Source organism: Temnothorax americanus, unplaced genomic scaffold (assembly GCF_048541705.1).
Source record: "Temnothorax americanus isolate GAGA-0224 unplaced genomic scaffold, ASM4854170v1 Scaffold20, whole genome shotgun sequence".
In the NCBI taxonomy this organism is placed as follows: domain Eukaryota; kingdom Metazoa; phylum Arthropoda; class Insecta; order Hymenoptera; family Formicidae; genus Temnothorax; species Temnothorax americanus.
Genome location: NW_027509339.1, coordinates 3433248 through 3454368, shown reverse-complemented (window position 1 = coordinate 3454368; position 21121 = coordinate 3433248). Strand labels below are relative to the sequence as shown.

The following is a 21121-nucleotide window of genomic DNA, read 5'->3' as shown; positions in this document are numbered from 1 at the left end:
TGCGTTGCGTGGAGAGGACAAAACCCTTCCTCTTGTTTGCCTTTCCTTTCAAATCGGTTCGAATCAACATCGACGGACCGCACAAATTTTCATAGTTGATTTCTGTTAGATCCGTAATCCGTACACAATTGTTTCTCTCTGGTAAGAGAGGAACGCCGTGTGTCTGGTAATAAAACGAAAAGCCCGCGCGAGCAGCAAATTATTTGTCTGATGCTTTGCGCTCGTAGAGTAGCAGTCTCTCTCTCTCTCTCTCTCTCTCTCTCTCTCTCTCTCTCTCTCTCTCTCTCTCTCTTTCTCTCTCTCGAAAAAGCAGCAGCTGTGATTCCGACGCATAATACTTCTCGGTGCACCAGTGCAGCGAAATGTAATAATGCCATTCCCGTATCTCTCATAATGGTTCATAGTGCTTTTGTTTAGAAAAATAGTACTTCTTCGGCTGAAGCATTGTTAGATCGAGAAGAATTCTTAATTAATATATTTTTGCAGCGATTTATATTGAACAGCGACATAAATGGAAAATGTACGTATCACATTTTAACAACCTCGGTGCAATTCTGTGCGTGACTCGTGCGAAGCTCATTGCTGCTCGATCGTAGTTAGCTATAGTAATTATCGAAATGAAAATACGGTCATGGCGTTTGCAAGTTATCGGTGATGCGTGATCGACCATTCCTCGCGCGTCTCCGCCTCTCTTTCCGGAAATAACTGGAACTCACGTTATTGACCGGGAAATAATTGCATCGTTAACGAGTAATCAGACCAGCTGCTCCTTCCCATGATTAAATATAAGATATTTTGCAACAGTTCAGCAATAAAAGAGAAAAAGTATCCTCGAATCAAAGCGATGTTCTAGGAGAGATACAATAATTACATGATTGCGATTGTTATGATGAGTCATGATTTTAAGCTTGTGATATTTAATGCAATAAATGCAATATTCCTCGAAACTTTAGGAAACTTTGCGCGCATAGCCATTATTGGTATATTCATCGAATTATGCAATATCGAGTCTTGTTATGCAGGTAATGTCGATATATATTCTCAGACGTGTATACCTATATATGTATATGCTCAGTGAACTAGACATTGGCTGAAACTTCACGAAATATCAAATCTTTGCACGTTGCGGCAACTCCTGCTCTCGGTAACTAGAAGATTGAGCGATTTGATTAAATAATATTAAATCTTGATAAGGTGCATATAGGAGAATTAGAGTAGGCAAGGGCCGTTTGAGTTTGGTCTGCTCCAATTATATTCTGCATTGATTTATTAATTTTTATTATTAAAGCCGATTTTCTCTCAATTTTTCTACCTGTTTCAATCGCTCTCCTCCCCCAAAAGCTCCCTCCTAGCTTCCGAGATTTTTAGATGTCTTGATTTTTTTCTTTAAGTGACTTTTATCCTATGCTAAAATTCATACGATCGATATATACTGCACAATGTACTCTATTAGTTTGTTATTTTAGAATAAACCGTACCGTATTTCTTTTACTAAAAGTTTATAAATTTAACCGTTGTTGTATACACGCGAGTAATTCAACGGTATAATATACTCGTTTAATAGACCACGAGCGCAAGCACAAAGATAATATTCGATAAAGCGCACGACAAATTTTTCAATTTTAATTAAGTGTCAATTAAATCCGCAGTCTCAGTCAAAAATCCGAAAAGATAATAATCGCCCTTTATCCGCCTTTGAGCCGGTTTAACTCTTTAAACCAGGCGTCATGCATATTCTATCAACGACCTAACCAGAAACCGCAGGCCAGCCTTGTGCGGTAATGTTAACCCAGCAGGTAGCTCTACTCGGATCTATATATAGCCTTGACATGGAGGTATGCCCGAGATTGAGGATTTTGAAAAACGATGAAGCAACCGTAACCACAACAGCAACCTCCGCTTTACCTTTGATGCGACGAGAATATTGCAAAGTTCTTTTTTTCCCTTAATATCTATGCTCCATTTTTAAGAAACGCGATCTAGAAAGTAAATTCTCGAGATCAAATAAGTTTCTAATTTTGCACATCTCCACATATCTCAGATATTCCACATCTCAATAAATATTTGTAGCCCTATAGTGAACTCAATAAGCGTAGCAATTTAACTCTCGAAATAGAGAAATATCTTTTTTACATGAGAATTATAATAAAAAATCTTAATCTATCCAATAAAATGATTAATACTGGGTTTGACATTTACTGCTCTGACACGGAATAGTTAATAATGTCGCTTGGTTCCTTTCACGTCACAACAATTAATTTGTAGCAATTTGTAGCATTCACCACAAATCATGTTGAGTTAAACGAGCGTTTTGAAATTAAATATATATTAATTTACCTGAAAAATCTGTAAGCAAATTCTAGCAAGTGGAGCTGATATTTTTTTTATGTGAACGTTTATGGTCTTTGGTTTATATTATATTTGAGTTATAAGTTGAAGGGTTATATGCGCGAACAAAGCTTTCGTCATAATGCTGTCGGACGCGGATTTGTTAGCGTAATTAGCGAGTTGTCTCAAGAAGGGGAGGGGGTCGCAAAATGCTGGAATTATGTTGTCACTCACCTCTTTGTCGCCCAGCTGATGAACTCTGCAGTGAAGAAAGGCGGTCTGACCGACTGCGGTAGTGACATTCCGTGGCACATTCGTTTCGAAAGCCGGCACGCCGCTGACGTTGCGACTTCCCTGAACAAGACTACTGCTCAAAACTCTCTGATCGCGAGTGAACGTACCTGCGTGACACATAATACAGAAATGTCAGCGTCAAAAATTAGCATGTCCACAACTGAATCGTGAAACTCGTTAAGCGGTTTTAAGCTGAATAAAGCTTTAAACATTTTGCTATATAGGAATTGCGATTAAATGGGAAATAATTGCGCAACTTGTCTGTTCTCTTATATTCATATTCTTATTTCTAATGTTTCGGACACTGAAATAATAAGAATCATTTTTGCTTTCAGATCAGAAGCTATTTGCGGCAGAAGAGATGCAGCTTGGTAAGTTACGATAACTTATAAAATTAAAGGTACATATTCTCGCTACGCAATTTAATTATGAATGTGGTGACCCAATAACTTGCTCTTACGTAGAATATATATGTATAACATTTTGTTTCTGTAAATTAAAGCACTAAATTAAATGCATTCTGAGACTACGACCATATTGTAGTACTTATCTTATACGTTGCGTTATTGTGACATATAAAATAAATTTATAAATTTCACATTTTAGAGTATATTTAATCAAATGAAAATTATATCAATCTTATACAAATCTCCATCGAAATTATTAGATCTGCGAGCCATATCGTATAATGTAGCGGAAATAATGTGCTTTCCCAGTGCACCTTATGTGTAATCGTGTATTATTGAGCAGAACATAAGTTAAATAATGTTTCTAAGTATTTGCAGCAGCGTTAATATATATTTAGGAACCACTTCTAAATGTCACTTCTTTTGTCATGCCAATTTTTTTTACATACAAAATGCCACTTTTTACATTCAAAATGTCAATTCTTTTTACGTACAAAATTGTAACTGCACTCATAGGTACATACCATAACTTATCTTTGTGTTATTATTGAAACGACCTTATAAGAGGATTTTATCTTATTGTCAGAATCGCGGCAGATGCATATCAGACAATGCATCATAACATATGCATTCATTGTAACGTTAGTGTTGACGTTATCGAGGCAAATGGTATAGGTTTCGACGGATGCCACCAGCGTCTACTTAGTTATCGATTGTTAGCGGCGGAACTAGATAAGCTCGCAAGTTTGTATTTGATCTGCAGCTAAGACATAGATCATAGATTAATCTGCAGCATGCGGATAGACGAGGGCTGGAATGGGCGAGCTTGCATGATCTAGCCCTTTATCCGTTAGGTTGTTTTGCGCATGGATCCGTTCAGACAGAGTATGTTTTGCGAACGTAACGTTACGTCGTGTTTGCGCACACCAGCGACGGTCATTTCGCCGATATTAGCGTTAGATTGCTCGCTAATTACCGTCGATATCCACAGTGGCCATAATGGCGATGTTGGAAGTTCCGCGAAGGTATCCATTTAACCCTTAAGTGCGCAGCTTTGCATATATGCAAAGCAACTTTTCGATACTTCATGTAATCTTCCTTATGAAGTTTGGACTGAAAACGCTCGACTTTGCACATCTGAAGGGTCTTCTCTGGCTCTTCTTTCTCTTTTGAATGAGGAAGGCCCAAAAAGTCATTATTTACTTAACAAATACTCAAAATGCTACGAAAAATTGTGCATTTAAGAGTTTAGTAATTATCTTTTTGTTGTTTTTATAATACTCGTTACATCATAATCACGCGAGAGAACGTGCTTTAATATTATATTAATATTTTTTAATAAATTTTGTGAAAGAGAAGTTTTCTTTGATTTTGACTTTTTTATATCGTAATAAAGTTTCAAATTTATATTGCAATTCAAATATATGTATATACAGAACATGAAAGCAAACATATGTATTTTTGAAACTGATAACCCACTTTTATTTGCTTTCAAAAAACTGTTTTAGATGAAATATTTAATAAAAAATTAAGCTGCAGCAATGCTACCGCATTGCTACGTTAAGGGGGTCGTCTAGTCAAGAGGCGGTTTTTTGGGGGGAATTTTTTGTAAAAAATCATAAGAATACACTTTGTTGAAACTTTTACATCATATTTATTGATATTTGAAGAGTATTTAGAAATTTTTCCAAGTTGATATATGGCCAAGAATCCGCTGTAGAGCGCCCTGACGACAACTGCGTAAAAAAAACGGTACCCACGATTCCGGATCTCCAGTTCATCCTAAAAAAAAAAAAAATTCTTTTAATCTGTGGATGTGTGGCTATCGTGTGAACTAGAACCAAATAAAAATATTAAAATTTCAATTTTTGTCAACGTTTTGCAAAAAAGTTTCATTTTTCTCTAATGAAACTTCTAGTTCACACGATAGCCACACATCCACAGATTAAGAGGATTTTTTTTTATAGGATGAACTGGAGATCCGGAATCGTGGGTACCGTTTTTTTTACGCATGCGGCTGTCGTCGGGGCGCTCTACAGCGGATTCTTGGCCATATATCAACTTGGAAAAATTTCTAAATACTTTTCAAATATCAATAAATATGATGTAAAAGTTTCAACAAAGTGTATGATTTCTTACAAAAAATTCCCCCCCAAAAACAGCCTCTTGACTAGACGACTCCCTTAACACGATCATAACATAATGAAGATTCTGAAGTTTGAAATATCTCTGGGAATATTAAAAGTTATTTTATATTTTTTATGTGCTTTTGGCTGTATAAATGGGTATATGCAGAAGCCAAAAAATATATTCAGAAATTGCATAATATTTCGTTTCTTTTTACTGGACTATGTGAACTTCAGCAGTTGCCCATGCTAGCTGAACATTTGAATAAATATGATAGATTTGAATTTTGTGCGTGAAGTTGTTGAAACTGTCGATTTGAATTCTTATATTATTTCTTAGAATAATTTTAATAATACTTAAAATAAAGTTCTAAATTATAGCACTTCAATGTAGTAGAGAAAAGTATAAGTCACAATTGTATAATAGAGAAATCATATAAACTAATTTTTTTTCTTATCAACATAATGTTAATCAATCTCTCGTTTACACTGAGAAAAAAATGTTCTGGAGTTTAGTAAATATTAGTTTGCATACAACTGTGACTCTATTTATTAAAATAAGAAAATTTTCCTTTTTGTTAGTATATTTTTTTCGTAGTGAATACACATATACTAATAAAAAGGAAAATTTTCTTTATTTTAGTAAATAGAGTCACAGTTGTATGCAAACTAATATTTATTAAAATCCAGAACATTTTTTTTCTCAGTGTAAGTAAGAAAACAATTTATTTATATTACACGTTTTATTCCTCATATTAAAATTTAGAGGACATCTTTATATTAGGATGCAGTTTGAAAAAAATGGATATTTTCTTTTAAACAAGGTTAATATCGAATTAGTAAGCATACAAACGGGAAATACATTAATCTTATTACGAGGATTTATGTAAAAGAGGAAAAATAAGAATCGCATCAAACGCTATATATTTGCAAGCTACATTCGTATAATGCAAGCTGTAGTTTATTTATGAAGAACTGTCTAAGCCGGGATATGAATGCTGAGGCTTTTGACCTCGTTGGATATTAGTACTCTTTACATAAGTGGTTCCAGGCAACATTTGTATTCCAAGAATTCATACGTAGCAGCGGAGAAAAGCTTCTTCTTATATAGTTAAACAGTTAGGACAATGTAAAGAGGACTTAGATTTACCTATATTTTGTATCCGTACATGATTATATAATTGTAATGCAGTCATAATTATTCGGAATTCCCTCTGTTTTAATATATGAGGATATAAATTATACTTCAAAAATTATTATATTTAGTGCATTATCTGAAAATCACATAATGAGACAAATAAATAATTGCATGCTATCGAATGCATGATAAAACAATAAGTCACAATATTTTTTATTGTTACCTTTTATAATCAGTAAGTACTCAAAATTTTCTTAATTGTAAAATGTAAATTTTTTCAGAGGATCTATAGTGCATTTCATCTACAGTACATTTTTTAAATCATTTATTCGGGACATAATAAGAAATTTTGATCAATTTTTAATATTCAATCACAGATACCATTTAAATTTAGATAGTATGTTCTCATACATACATTTATATTTTATATAATGGAAAAAAATCAGAAGCGTCGATATCAGTTGTGACATTATTATTTTTTTTCTTTTCCTCCTATATGTTATTAACGACAAATGAATCAATTTGCTTCGACGTCCCGATCCATTTAATAACAGAGAGAGAGCAGAGGCAATCGATAGGTACGAGTAACGGTCCAGCGCTCGCGAAGATGCGCATGCAAGCGTCATCAGCGTGATTTCTATTTAGGTGTGCCAGCGTAATTCGTATCAAGTTAACATGAATTGTATTTCATCTAAAACCGATTGATTGTCGTTTGCGCTTTTGCAGTGCGATAACAAAAGCATCGTGCTTTGAGACCCACGTATCGGAACGGTTCGCGAACGAAACATCGATACGGGCGTGTTACTATTCAGTCGTAATCGAATGCGAAAGGTCACGAGCAGGAAGCAGTTCCGGAAGTAGATCGATAGGAAACGAGAATTTTCCGCATAACGGGGAAAATTCTCATTTCCCATTCCCGTTTGTGTAAACGTTGCAAGACTTCAGATTATTATTGAAAGCCAAGTGATATTGCTCATGTTACTGAGAAAGACAATGACATTATCCAAGATGTCAAATAACGGAATGCGCTCCGATAATGGACAATATTCAAAATATCGATATTACATTATCGGAGATCGATCTTTACAATTGCATCGGCTAAATGCATCATATATATATGTTCGATATGTCACGAACTTTATAAAACTTTGTTCATTTCGTTTCAACTACAAATAAATTTCTGAGGATTCCGTCATTATTACTTGTAAGTGATAATGCAACGATAGAATAACTCTTATTAATATTATAGGAAATTTTTACAAATTCTGCGATTCTGTCGCTCGTTGTATAGTATATCTTGATTAAGCCGGTGCAGTTGACGGTAAAGCGCAACGTTTTGTACCGAAATAATTTGTCATCGTCGCGACGAGCGTTTCCATATTCCGCGACCGAGTTTTACAAGGGTGCCACGGTGATTCGCGTTGATCAATAACGGGGGAATAATAAATAACGGACGAGCCTGTCGATAAAACATCGGGACCAAAAATCGTCGCGCACGGATACGGGCACTATGCGAATGTGTAGTACGCGATGCGATGCCTCGCTCGCAAAGTTATGACCTACGACCCGTGAAGCGGATGCACGGTAGTACTGCCCGCGTACGTGTAGGTGCACCTGGCGTGTCCTGCGGTTACAACGTTGTAACTCTCGCTCGTTGTGCGAGAACAACGTGCCGGAACAAAGAACCGAGGGTTTTTGTCTCGTTTCGTATATGTGCCGTTCAAAGAGGATTAGATGAAGAAGCTGGTGCACGTATAGCGATTCTGCAGCTTACGACGTGACAATGTATAGCAGCTGCCATCGGAGCAGTAAATGGCAATACACATCCATGTAAAGTGATTCATGACAATAATGAAAAATTGTTCAAGTGTACTCTTATCTTCCTTTACGTAGTCTTGTAATTTTAACATCATCACGTTTTATTTGAAGAACTAATTGCGAATGAAATTATATCAATCAGTCAGATGACACTTTATATACATAGTTATGAAGCCTAGTTGAAGCCACTATATGTGTATTAGTTTAGGTATACCATTTATTGGAAAAGTAGCTTATGCTTATAGTTATTGCACTTTACTGACGCAGAGTCCAATATTGGCTGTGATAGTAAACTATATATATTGCAATATATTTGAGGGATTAATTATGTGATGTTATTATATTTCATATTGCGTGATCTAAATTGCAATATCTAAATTACAACCAGACCTACCGAGTTTGGCCAACAATATCTAGGTTTTTTTCGGTCGGGTTGAATTCAACGTGCTACGAATAGTGAAAATATGTAGTTTTTGTTCCCGAAAAGAGTAATTTGGGCCACTGTAAGGGTTACATTCCACTGGGTGAGGCGGTGTGTTGTTCGACCGGACTTTTGTCGCAAAAATTGACTCGTTTGGACGAGCTATATACTCCGGGGATTACGCTTCGAAAGCGCCGAAGCGAGGCGTTCGATGTACGTGACATATGGCGGGTTGAAAGGATCGCGGCTACAGTTACCAGCAACGGCTTGCTAAAATCTCGGTGAATCGATGATTTGATGGATGCGCGATCGCGAACGTTCCACAGACATTTTGTTTGCCAAGTACTATAATTTGGTAATTACGTTGCTATTTGGCACTTATTGTTAGATATATTTATTAGGATATATTAGGATATTTTTTGATTATGGGGGATTTACCTACAGAAACCAATGTGTAATTTTATACATATAATATACCTGTATTTTATTCGATCATCCTTCAATTTTCAGCTCTTTTTTTTTATGGAAATAATTATACAGTAACTTGTATGTATTTTTCTGAACTAGAAGTTTACACTTAATACAAATTTAACTCGATATTTAATTATCGAAATATCTAAGGTTAAAAATTAAGAATTTGTCATAAATAAACACGTTCCGTTAAATTGTCGTAACAACAAAATCGACTACAAGTTCTTTGAAGAATATCAAAATTCTGAAAGACGAGAACACCCGATATTTGTGACTTAGAAACAGAAAATGAGAAACGTTGTGGATTTAAGGTATTCGTTTGCGTCGCAAAAGAATACTGATTATTCTCTCTAACCTGGAACATTCTGCATAATCGACCCTAGTTACATAACTGTAGGATCAACTTTCAGAAACTTCCTTTTAATTCAACAATTAGTTTCAATCTGAATTAACGCTCGGCGCTTCGTATGGTCACGGAAAAGTTTTAATCCGGAACTGACCCGGCTCGGAAAACGTCGGCAGAATGTATTTTCGTTGAAATCATAAATTTTCAGCGCACGTTCGAAATCGGCCGCCTACCTCCGTAAAGCATGACGAGTCCGAAACTGCCAATTCGATCTTTAACCGCGATGACGTTGGCCGAAACGACCCGCCGACGTATGTTCGGGCGTGGACGAGGCCAACCCGGTTTCGTTGGAATACGTGGCCGCAGCAGGAAATTCGAAGGTTGCCGGGAAATTTGTGAGACACGTGGGAAGACGCATAAATCAGGCTCCGCTGATTTCAGAGCAGGGTTGCGAGGGATTTCTCTGAGTGATCGAGCGCAGTTCAATCTCGGAAGTCGAGAACGACTTTAACGCTTAAGTGCAGCGCTGTTTGTGAGAAAAAATTTACTTTTTTTAATTCCACGATTTTCTACATCGTGATTTTCTTTTAAATAAAATTTCCGGTATGGCATTATACGATATTTGCTTTCGAACTATTTTCTGCTTATTATGATATCACATAAGTTCATATGCTCTACATATTTCGCATTTCGTTATTTTATGCTTCTTGCATTTAACATACACACGTACAACCTTCTATGTTTTTTTTTAGATTATTCTTGCAATTTATCTTGCAATGTAGGAATTAACCCGTTTCTGTTATACGCATATTTTTATAATATGACGTTACCGATTAACTACGATTCATTTCATTAGCTCACATCATTATGTCACTGGTATCAAAATGATATTGTATAAAATTACAGCACGAAATTTTGTGGCGAAATTTCCGAAGTATAAATGGGTATATAAATATCGCGGATTCGAAGAATACACCTCATCGTATCGCAGATAGTAAAACGAGAATCGGTTATAATTGCATCGAGAGGAATAATTGTGTGAGAGTTAATCGGATTTCCATTACGCTACGCGCAATTCGAGAATCGTCGACGGGCCAATACGAGCGAAAAGAGAGGCGGACAAATCAAGCTTCGATTTGTTCGGATTTTCACCGGCAATATCACTGGCACGAAAGTGTTTATTAGAGCTTTGGGGGATGTTGTCACGTCGATATTTGTAAATTTTATTGAAGTACCTGGTAAAATAGCAAAACGGTTCTTGCGCGGAAAGTGCAGTTACGTGTACCAGACTCCGAATGTGATCGATACGAAAGTAGCATGTATCTTTGTGTTGGAATACCTTTATCGAACATTTAAATTTTTTCTGTACGTTTTTCCTGATACTCTTTGTGTCAACCACAACAGATTAAATGTATCAGATATTGTCAATATTTGAATTCTCTTCTTGTAATTATCTTTATTTTCCTAAATTAATTTTCATATAAATTAAATAAATCCATTTTTCTTAGAAGGTTGCATTTTGATAGATACCATTATAAAAAAATATTATATGTATTTTCTTTATTATAATGTAATATAATAAAAATTTATTCGTAACAATTTAACAAAAACTACACAACATCTATTTAAAAAAATCTGTTTGAAAAAGAGATTATGGAATTTTCTGACACGTAAAAATTTTTTAATCTTCGCGTTATATCGATCTTGAATCCTCGTTCACGATTAAACTTGCGAGATAAATGACCGATACGATGAAGTACATCCAACGTCATATCGAAGGAATTCGAATAAGGAATCGGATCGTGATACCACAAGAATAATCCGCTATAAAATATCTAACGTGATGCGGCGAGATCGGCTTTAAGTGGAAGGACAGCCCGATTTTGACCACGTTGACCTAAATTGCAAGATTTGTCTCTGACAGCTTGGGTAACGAGACTAAAAGTTGCGCCGCAATTTCTCGGCTGAATTTAACGACGACACGCGCAGGAAATCCCCGGAATCCACATCGTTCCGCGCATTCACGGCGCAGAGCACGGAGGGACGTACGAAGGGCGAATCTATACAAACGTTATCACCGCCGGGACTGACACGTAATCGGGCCGGAAAACTAAACAGCTCATTTGCAGCGCGCGATTAGCTCGGCCGTTCGCGTTGGCTGGCTGGGATGATCATGCGAACACGCGGTTTCTCCCACGTTCTACACCGATTTCCTTCACGCGAACTAACGCTATCTCGCCGATTTGCTATCACGCTGACTGATACCGCTATTGTTAATTTACGGTAAAAATTATTGTTGATATGTTTTTACGATTATAACGTTACACGTTTGTGATTTCGACAACGTGTGAAAGAAATATGCTTTCGTGTTTTAATTTATTTATGATCATCGTAGTTTTTTTTCAGTAAATTCTTATTATTAGTATCGCATTTTTAAACATTGAAAAGAAGCATGGGATAAATATATTACAGAAGATTCATTATTATTCGCTAAATCTCAACTACATTTCGTTATGATACCATTTGGAGCTTAGCTACTAAAATATTTATATAGCTGAAAATTAAAAATAACTTTGCGGTGCAAGATATCCAATAAAATCTTTCATGAGCAAAGGTTGAAATTTATTAAGGGATACGCTCCCAAAGCTATACAATGTAAACGTTCTATATCTTGAACAAAGCGACATAATCGATATTGAAACAATCGATTGAGCTAGCATACAGCATGATTTCATTAAATTTGGTCTTCGTTGCATTTCATTTATGGGACAACGGTGCTGCATCGACCAGCGCGTAATTAATTCATGTGTTCCCTTATTCGGTCGCAATTTTAGCACGGATGTAATTTTTAAAAATGTAGTGGGGAAGGAGCTATATATATCACGTCGAAGCATTCAGCGTGCTCGTGCGGAATCGAAATGTCGTATTGGAGCGGCGAAATAAAGTCAGACCAGAAAGCTGTCAGAGATGATGGATGATGATGATGGCATATAATCTCGGCGAATTATATTCCCTGCGATAAATCCAACTAGGCAAAAAAATTCACCCGTCGAAATTAAATGGAGCGTTTAAGGGCAGAAGGCGTTCCCCGTATAAAAGAGCGCCAATTATATCGCGATATTATTGAAGCACCGATCGCTACATTATTATTTCTCACTTAACATTTTAAAAATATTGGCAACTTTGCCACTGAAAAAATATCGCAAATATTTTTCATACTGATTTATATACAAGACCTATATTTTAACAAGGTATATTGATATTTTTAACTGATCGGTGTACATTATAGACATGTCGTTTGAAACTTTCTTTAAACTATCGATTTGATATTCTCGACAGTATTTCTGAATGCTTTTGATACGAAAATATTTTGTCGCGATATAAGTTTTTACTTGTTCCTTGATAGTCCGACTGGGTTGGCCGGTCAGCGTTTCATTGATATACGCTTTCAGAGAAGAAGATTACACGGAAGTTAATAAATCCTATTTTCCCACGTCACGTGCAGAAGCTCGTCGCTTGTTTTTCCATTGTATAATGGAATATGTACGCGGATAAGTCCCTGGTTTTGACGTGAACCGTTTCGGGTGCGGGCTCGGAAGCTGCGCACAGATGGAGCGTGTGTAAGGACCGGTGACACGTGATTCTCCCTATTACGCGATGGAAAACGGGAAAGAGGACCAACGGTAACGATACACCGTGGGGCTAGGGATTGGAGGAAAGGGGTAACGATGACTACGACGACGGCGCGACGTGATTGTTTCCGAGCAGGAAATAGAACCTCTGGGAATGAGGCCGGTGATTTGATGTTAACACGTGTGAACATTGTCGTTGTCTGTTCCCAATAAATGGGTTCCGATATGTCGGGGGTGTATTGCACATCGATTTTCTATAATGTCGCTTGTGGCTAATAACAGAAAACTTTATTACGACAAAAATCATATGCCGGCTTCCTTGTCTCAAAATACAAAACGTATAGGTGATAACGCTGTCCATATTCGTTCAACCCAAAGTATGTGCCGCAGGTCATATTGCAGATTATCATACGCGATCCGTCGTGTAAAATTTCGCATTATGCAGATAACGAGTTTGCGACTTTATATTCTTTATTTAGTGCAACGAGATTTAAATCCCTGGAATTATAAATAATCGTTGAATAATCGATGAGATTTTGGCAACGCCGGATTACCCGTTCGACTCGTCCGATCTACACTCGTCGTAATTAAAGAAATTAGCGCGCCCGCGACTCTCTAATATGCCGCCTATAAATAAAGATTACCGGTAATCTCGCTGGCTAACCGTCCGACTCTTTTTGTACGGTACTACTCCCAACTGCATGCTCCAAATTAATTTTAGGCGCTTTAGTATACGCGACGAAAAACCGAGGAAATCTGCCCGTGCAGAGAGATAAATCATCACCGTGCTATATTATGGGGAACTATATTCTTGATATAGCGTGACTTCCGGATGCGATATTCCGTTCATGTTTTCTTCTCGTAGTTGAGAACATATATTATAGCTACAATTAAAATTATAGAGAGAAAGAAGTAATATTTTGAATATGCAGTATCTCCTTTTTTATATTTCTACGGATTGTTTAAATTTCGAGATACCGAAATTTTGTCATTTTTATCAATTAAAGTATTTCTATTTAATTATCTAAATTTTACGTTAATTTAAAATAGAGACATTGCATAATACAAAAAGACGTAAATATCATACGTTTGAAAAAATATTAAATTTTCAACAAAATCTCAATAAATAATTGATCTACAGTATAACATTAGGTATACATATTTAATTGCCTTTCGCGAGTTCCAATAACAATTTCGAGGCTGATAAACACGATTGTCTACAAGTCGGAAGCACACAGAACCACACAGAACACGACGACGAAAATCTGCAAAATGTTACGTTGCTCGTAACAAAGCGCGCTCGTTTCTTTATACCATTCTTCTCTTGGGGAAATCCGAAGCGGAACCCGAAACGACGTCCACCGTTACGGACGACATCGCGAACTCCGTCGTACGTCGTTTTTTTCCCTCGCCTCGCCGAGAGAGAGCGAAACGATCCGGATCTGACAAATCGCGGGGCCGGCACCTCGGCGAGTCGCCGAGCTTTGTCCGCGTCGTCGGTCGAACGAACGCGTCCGGGGAGAAAACGCGGCCGCGGATATATCGGTGGGATTAATCGGATACCCATACGGCGGTACTTGTTACCTGACCGCTTCGGAAAATCTCAAGAGGTATTCGCGGGACTATTCATCTCTGGTGATTCCGGGAACCGAGCTACGACACCTTTTGGAGAAGCACGTTGCTCGCTTCGTGCACCAGAGGAGGAAAACTCTCTCCCGTTCGATTCGTGGGCTTAGCGGAGAGAGGGTAGATCGAAAAGCAAACACGGTGTTCGCAGACTCGCCATCGATCTGTCAATCCTGCGACCTGGATCTTCCTCTCCCAGCTTAGCTGCCTCTTCTCCGAAGTTTGAGAGAAGCGCTCTAGAAATCGACTTTGTAATCGGAGCACTTAGCCTGATTTTTATTCACCATAATGCTTCGCGTCCTTCCCGGTTAGCGAGAATCCAAAAATTCCCATGCGCATCGTAAAAATGTTATTTTTGTCACATTGCGAATTTAAATAGATATAAATTTTTGCAAATCATCATATTCTAGGAAAATCTATATTATTTTTCTTATTCCAAATCAATTTCATTACTAATTTGAAACTAATTTATTAAAAAAAAGTTGAGAATCAACAATGTAATCGTGGGTAATTTGTATATTTTCTTAAGAATATGAGTAGCAAACAGAAGAATTTGATTGATTTCACGAAGAATACGCTGATGGGCGAACCATATAACAGGAGCGGGTTCATAAATCTAGAAAGTCATCTCCAACTTCGTAATGAGTGTGCGAAAAACATCTTTTGTTCCCTCAAAGATGCGCGCAACGGTGCAACGGCCGTAAAACGGCGCCTTTGTGATACCCGAATTGCACGATGTTAATAATAAAACTTTAGTAATCTTTATTGAACGAAAGTTCCGGAGTTATAATACCCTTCGAAAGATGGCTTAACCCATTCATCTCTATGCGATTCGTGAAGACTTTCAGGTCGTTTTTCATGCGCCGCGAAAAAGATAGCGAAAACCAGCAAAAAAAAATGGTTAAAGACTGGATACAGGATACCGTTGAAATAAAAGATAATGCTGCCTTTCTAGAAGGTTTATTCTTCACGTTCGCCTTCATGGAACGTTGATGATTTAGGTGATTCGACCGTTCAAACTTTCTCTTGTTTCGACGCGCGGCAAGTTTTTTAATTACTCGCGCGAGTACCGGCTTTGTATTCTACGTTTGGAGATCTTAACGTGCTGTAGAGAAAAGTTTCGTACCACCACTTCATCTATACGTCAGCGGCAAAAAAATAATCGGCGAGAAAAAAGCATACGATTGATGTTACTACAAGGAATTTATTCGAACTTAAAATAAGATTGACATACGAAATATTATTCTTAAATGATTATGTAATAAACGTTATATCTTGCAGAAAAACAGAAAAATCCTTTTTTCATGTTTTTTCAACTACAATTTATTCCAATAATTCAAAGTCTGTCTTTCTCTCATATTTATGTATCAATATCTTTTTGATAAAATAATCGCGCTATCTTTTTGGATGATAATTAGAAATAAAAAACGTTTACATTACAGATTTATTAGTTATATAATTTATACCAATTCTGTTATACATATTACATAATCCGGGTAGTCTTAATTGCCACGAGAAAATGACACGAGTATAGTCTTTGTGCATAGTAGCTTTCGTGAAAAGCACTCATCGCAGATACGTGTCGAGCACGATACCAGGTCGACCGAGGCGCGGAAAGCTCGGGGGCTGCATCGCGGATGACACGAAATCGGGATGCACGCCGCGATCCGGATGAGAGCAGCACTTTGTTACAAGGCCGGTTTGCGAAGCAGTTCTTACCCCGTTCTTACCCCGCTCCGTTTTACTAGGCGGATCGAGTGACCCATTAAGAACAAGAAGAGCACAAGATGCGGACGCAGCCTTTTAACGAAATGAGCGTTTCGCTCCGTATCTCTTTTTCCTGTAATTTTGCGCGGCTACGGAGCGGAGCGTCGTCGTGATAACGCATTGCACAAGGATCGAAACGAGTATAAAGACGAAAGTCGTCCTGGGGAAATCTAATAGAGATCGTTACGAGAGCAAAGAGAAATCTTTTAATGCGTCGCTTTGAGATTATGGTTGTGTTGGACGTAAAAATGGACGATCATACAGCATTAGCATTACATATATACTTATACGAATGTCGCATTTTTCTATATACATATATGTATATACATACATTATACATTTATGGATCTAAAAAACGATTCTTTTGCACCAGTATCTCGTATTTTATAGCGTTATATGTGACAACAACCGCATTATGAAAATTTTGCTAAAAAATATGCAATATCATATTTTAAAATTATAAATTAATGTGACATATTCCTACTCGTTCACATATATATGTACGATATAGAAACTTGTAATACATATACATATATATTATATATATATATGTATATATATATAAAACATAATATGTAAAAACATTAACGTCAAGTAATTTGAGAAATTACGGGAAAAACAGTCCTTGTGCATGAAATTGCGCATTCATTAATTAATTTACAGATGATTAATAATGATAGATGTTATTTTTCGATCAAATTAAAAACTTGCTTGCCGGAGTATTATACGTCACGTTTGTTAAATTTGAATAATTAAGAATCCGCTGCAAGCATTTTGTTATAAAATATGTAAAATTCCTTTCAAAATCTGCCACTTTTTCGCTTTATAAACCATCCGGTGATTATCGAAATATTAATGAGATACGAACAGGTAAATACAGCTGTTAAAATATACGTTTGCACGACGCAATTACCTCGTCAAAAGTAAAAATTTATCAGAGCGTGCATTGAAATGATAATTGAATTATTGAATGAAGTATAATTATGCATCGAAATATTTTCTGCAAATGGAAAAGATTTTAGCAAATTATAAAGATCTTTCTTGAAATAATTGAGACAACTGAACATGGAAATAACGTACTTAGAAATAACGTAAAAATCAAAATATAAGAAACAATTATACAGTGGATTCTTTGTCAAATTAACAGTACATTTTGATATAAAATTTGGTTCGATCGCTAGTGTGGATTATTCTCTGCTTCAAATAATGCGTTACGCTTAAGAGCATTAAATAATTTACTCCAATTCCCCTCGTAATATTGTTCTCTCTCTTTTTTTTTAAATATCTCTTGCTAAAGAGATAAAAAACCGCCCTACGCGTTCAATACTTTCAATACGGTACTTTTCGTGATCGAAAGGATGTTCGAAAGCCAAAGTAAAATTTGCGAAACACAGAACACGCAGGAGCAATGTAAAATTGTACAGCGTTTCCGCATGCACCAAATACGTGTTTGTAGCAGCCTCGGGCTGCTCAGGGTCAAATTCGGTATTTTCTCGGATATTTTAATTGTGGAATATGTGTGTTTTTGACTGCAATTACACGGTTTTGTTTTATAAATTTAAAAAATGATTTGTTATGTTGAAAGGCGCGCGCGCGAAGAATCCCCTCGTAGGATTTCGATTCCCTAACTGTAAGTAATGTTGCAAGGAAATTCGACCACCATCTTGGGACTAGATACATATATCTGTAATACGACGCCTGAATGGTGAAAAATGCAGGGATGATACGACGCTTGAGCGCTGAAAGATGCAGATGTTCTTTTCGATCTACACACATATATGCGTCGGCTTTTCAATTTTTATTACAAAGCGTCTTGATAACAGAGGAGGGGGGGGCTACAGAATAAATTTGAATTTGGACAGAGTCCATTTTGAATTAACTGAGTAATAATGATATTAATAATTACGATTTTATTAATTAAGAGGCTGATTTATATCACAAAGGTTTGAATTTGTCTAATGGAGTGTTAATTTTTCATTTAAATATTATGCGATTTTGTCGGTATAATCGTATTATATCTACGTTATCCAATATTTAATGTATCCTGATTTGTACTTGCAAACCAAGCAATGAAACAGATATTAATTCAACAATTTATGTTTAAAACAATGTTTTATTTGCTAAATTCTACGAGTGTCTACACTTTTAATTATTTTCAAAAAATATAATACGTTTGGCATATGTTTTTGCGCGGTGTACGGCACGTCGGCGTCGTGTTTATACGACGTCGTTTCATTATTATTCCGCGCGAAACTCGAGCCAGTAAGCAGCGGGCATGAGTTTTCTGTTACGATGCATTACTTTTCGGAAGAACATTGTCGCGACAAGTAGGCAGGCGAAGACGTAATTATTCTTCAGGAACAATTAACGAATGATTATAATTATTAATCTATCCTCCCGTGTAACTCCCGTGAGTTACGGTTAAGAATTTCTAAACGTGTCATGATTATCGAAGCAATATTTTACATGATTTATTCATTGGAAAGAGTCGAAACGATAAATTTAGAATTGTAAATAGTGATTCCGTCACGATTTTACAGTAACAATAATTTCTCTTTAATATTTAGCTTCGAATGTATCTCACGTCGTCTTTCAAATTCTTCGAAAATTTCAATATAATTTGCCCTCCATTCTTTTCGGATTAAGTAATTCCGAGTAATTACACAGATTGCCGGACCGCTAGATATAAACTATAATCATCGGTGATTTTAATAATAAATGGACACATATGATTAGCATCGTGCGATTGTAATTAACCGCATTTTCGTGAGTAAATTGTGCAACAAAGGAATCTGAGAGGTGGCATCGGGTAACGACAGCTGGCAGTAATGAATAAACAATTTATTTATTGTTTATTACAGAATTAATCGTTTATAATTATTTCATGTGTGTACACACACACACACAATACGCACAGTTATTTTGAATATATTTTGAATTTACCATAAGTTATATATACTATTTATCCAAGTTATTTATGGTAAATAAAATTTTATTTTTGAGGTATGTGATGGATTTGTGAAAAAATTGTATTCAACATATGTATATATGTATATATAATTTATGTCTTAAAAGAACTTGGAGAAATTAAGTACACAAATAATAGTAAGTTATAATATTTCAATTAGTATTTTAATAATGTTTTACGGATCGTATATTCATGCGTTATTGTGTTACTGATTAATGTTGATCATCAAGTTTATACATTTCTATGCGTGGGAATGATTTCGTTCCTGCAAGTGTAAATTTGAAATTCTCTCGCGCAATAATAACATATCCGTTGAGCCGCATTAATCATGAGACAAGTGCAATTGCATCGCCATTAATACGCAAATATATTTTCATTATTAATTTAAACTTCGATGTGGACTCTATTTTAGGATACATTTTAATCGCTTAATCTTTTCTACGATTGCTTTTATCATCCTGAATTTGCTTGCAAGTTTCATTTTTTTGAAAAGTTAATTTTATGTGTAACTTATATGTTTCTGAATAATGCGTCAAGATTATACGACAGAATAAAAATATGTATATAAAAATATAATATAAATTTATTATATAAATAATCTTGAATTCCAACATTAGACAAAAATTGGATAGCTATTTTATATTCTCATTTATTCTTATTTAGTTTCAAATAATTATCATATTATGAAATATGATACACGATTCCAAAATTGCTCGTATCTCAGTGATCATAAAGGGAGTATTCAAATTGAAATGTCAAGAGATTTAACATTGCTCTAGACGGTCACAAATTACATTTTAAAGGTAAAAAGCACAATGATACAGTAATTATTACATTAATATACTCATGTCAGATAATATTTTACGAAATTACTGCGAAAAGCTTTGCCTGAAAACGCATCTACTTCATGAGAAAATCGTTTATAATGGTAACGTAATATAATACGGATGCTCTATACAACAATGAGAGGATTTTAAAATTGAGGCCTAGGCTACTAAATTCTCCGTCATAGCAAATTTTATTTGAGAAACGTCAGCGAGAAGCGGCGGCGGTTAATTATAAGATTCGCCGGTTTCACGTTGTTACAAAGTTAAACGATCGTTTTGACTCACCGTTTACTAATTAGTTTCTGAAAGTCCTCCGTGCGGACAGTTCAAAGAAACGTGCAGAAACAGCATTACGGGGTGGGTTGTCCGCGATTGAATTACTTTCCCCAATGGATACTGTCATTTTCGTGCTCTAACTACCCGTTGAATTAGAAGTTTCACATTTGCTGGGATGATGGTATTTTTGTAAAAGTACCTACGTGTTTTGCTTTGATGTCTAAGACTGAACGCGTATAAAGACGTGTTGATAGGAGAAGCTGTTATTCCACGAAATTAATTTAATTGCAAAAATTGATTTAATGAAATCCTTTAGGAAATTCAGATAAGAGACTTGACCATATTAAATCTGTCTTAAAATTGTTTTTAGAAATCTTAGAGACATCTCAGAAAATACGATTCTTAACTCTACTAATCTAAATAAAAAATTTATAGATAATAAATATATGTATAGTAGATATAAATATATAGGATTATTTTATATTATAAATCACGTTTCTATATAGCTTGGTAGACTATTTTCATGGTTCATTTTTTTGGGGGAGTTATGTGTACTCTTTCCGTTACAATTGAAAGATTTTAATTGATTTTATGCGCTCTACGCATACGAATGCATATATTGAACTGCAAATAGCTAATGCAATCTTTATTCTCGTCCTCCGTTTTTATTCGGCTC

At 35.9% G+C, this 21121-nt stretch overlaps 1 protein-coding gene across 1 annotated transcript in view; it reads right to left on the bottom strand.

The window, feature by feature from the left end:
* Nucleotides 1-21121, bottom strand: part of Dpr1 (defective proboscis extension response 1) — a 319413-nt gene that overhangs the window by 251325 nt on the left and 46967 nt on the right. Inside the window, exon 2 of the mRNA XM_077405921.1 lies at nucleotides 2563-2729. Within this exon, the coding sequence (XP_077262047.1) occupies nucleotides 2563-2729 (167 nt within the window). The remainder of the gene's footprint in view (nucleotides 1-2562; nucleotides 2730-21121) is intronic.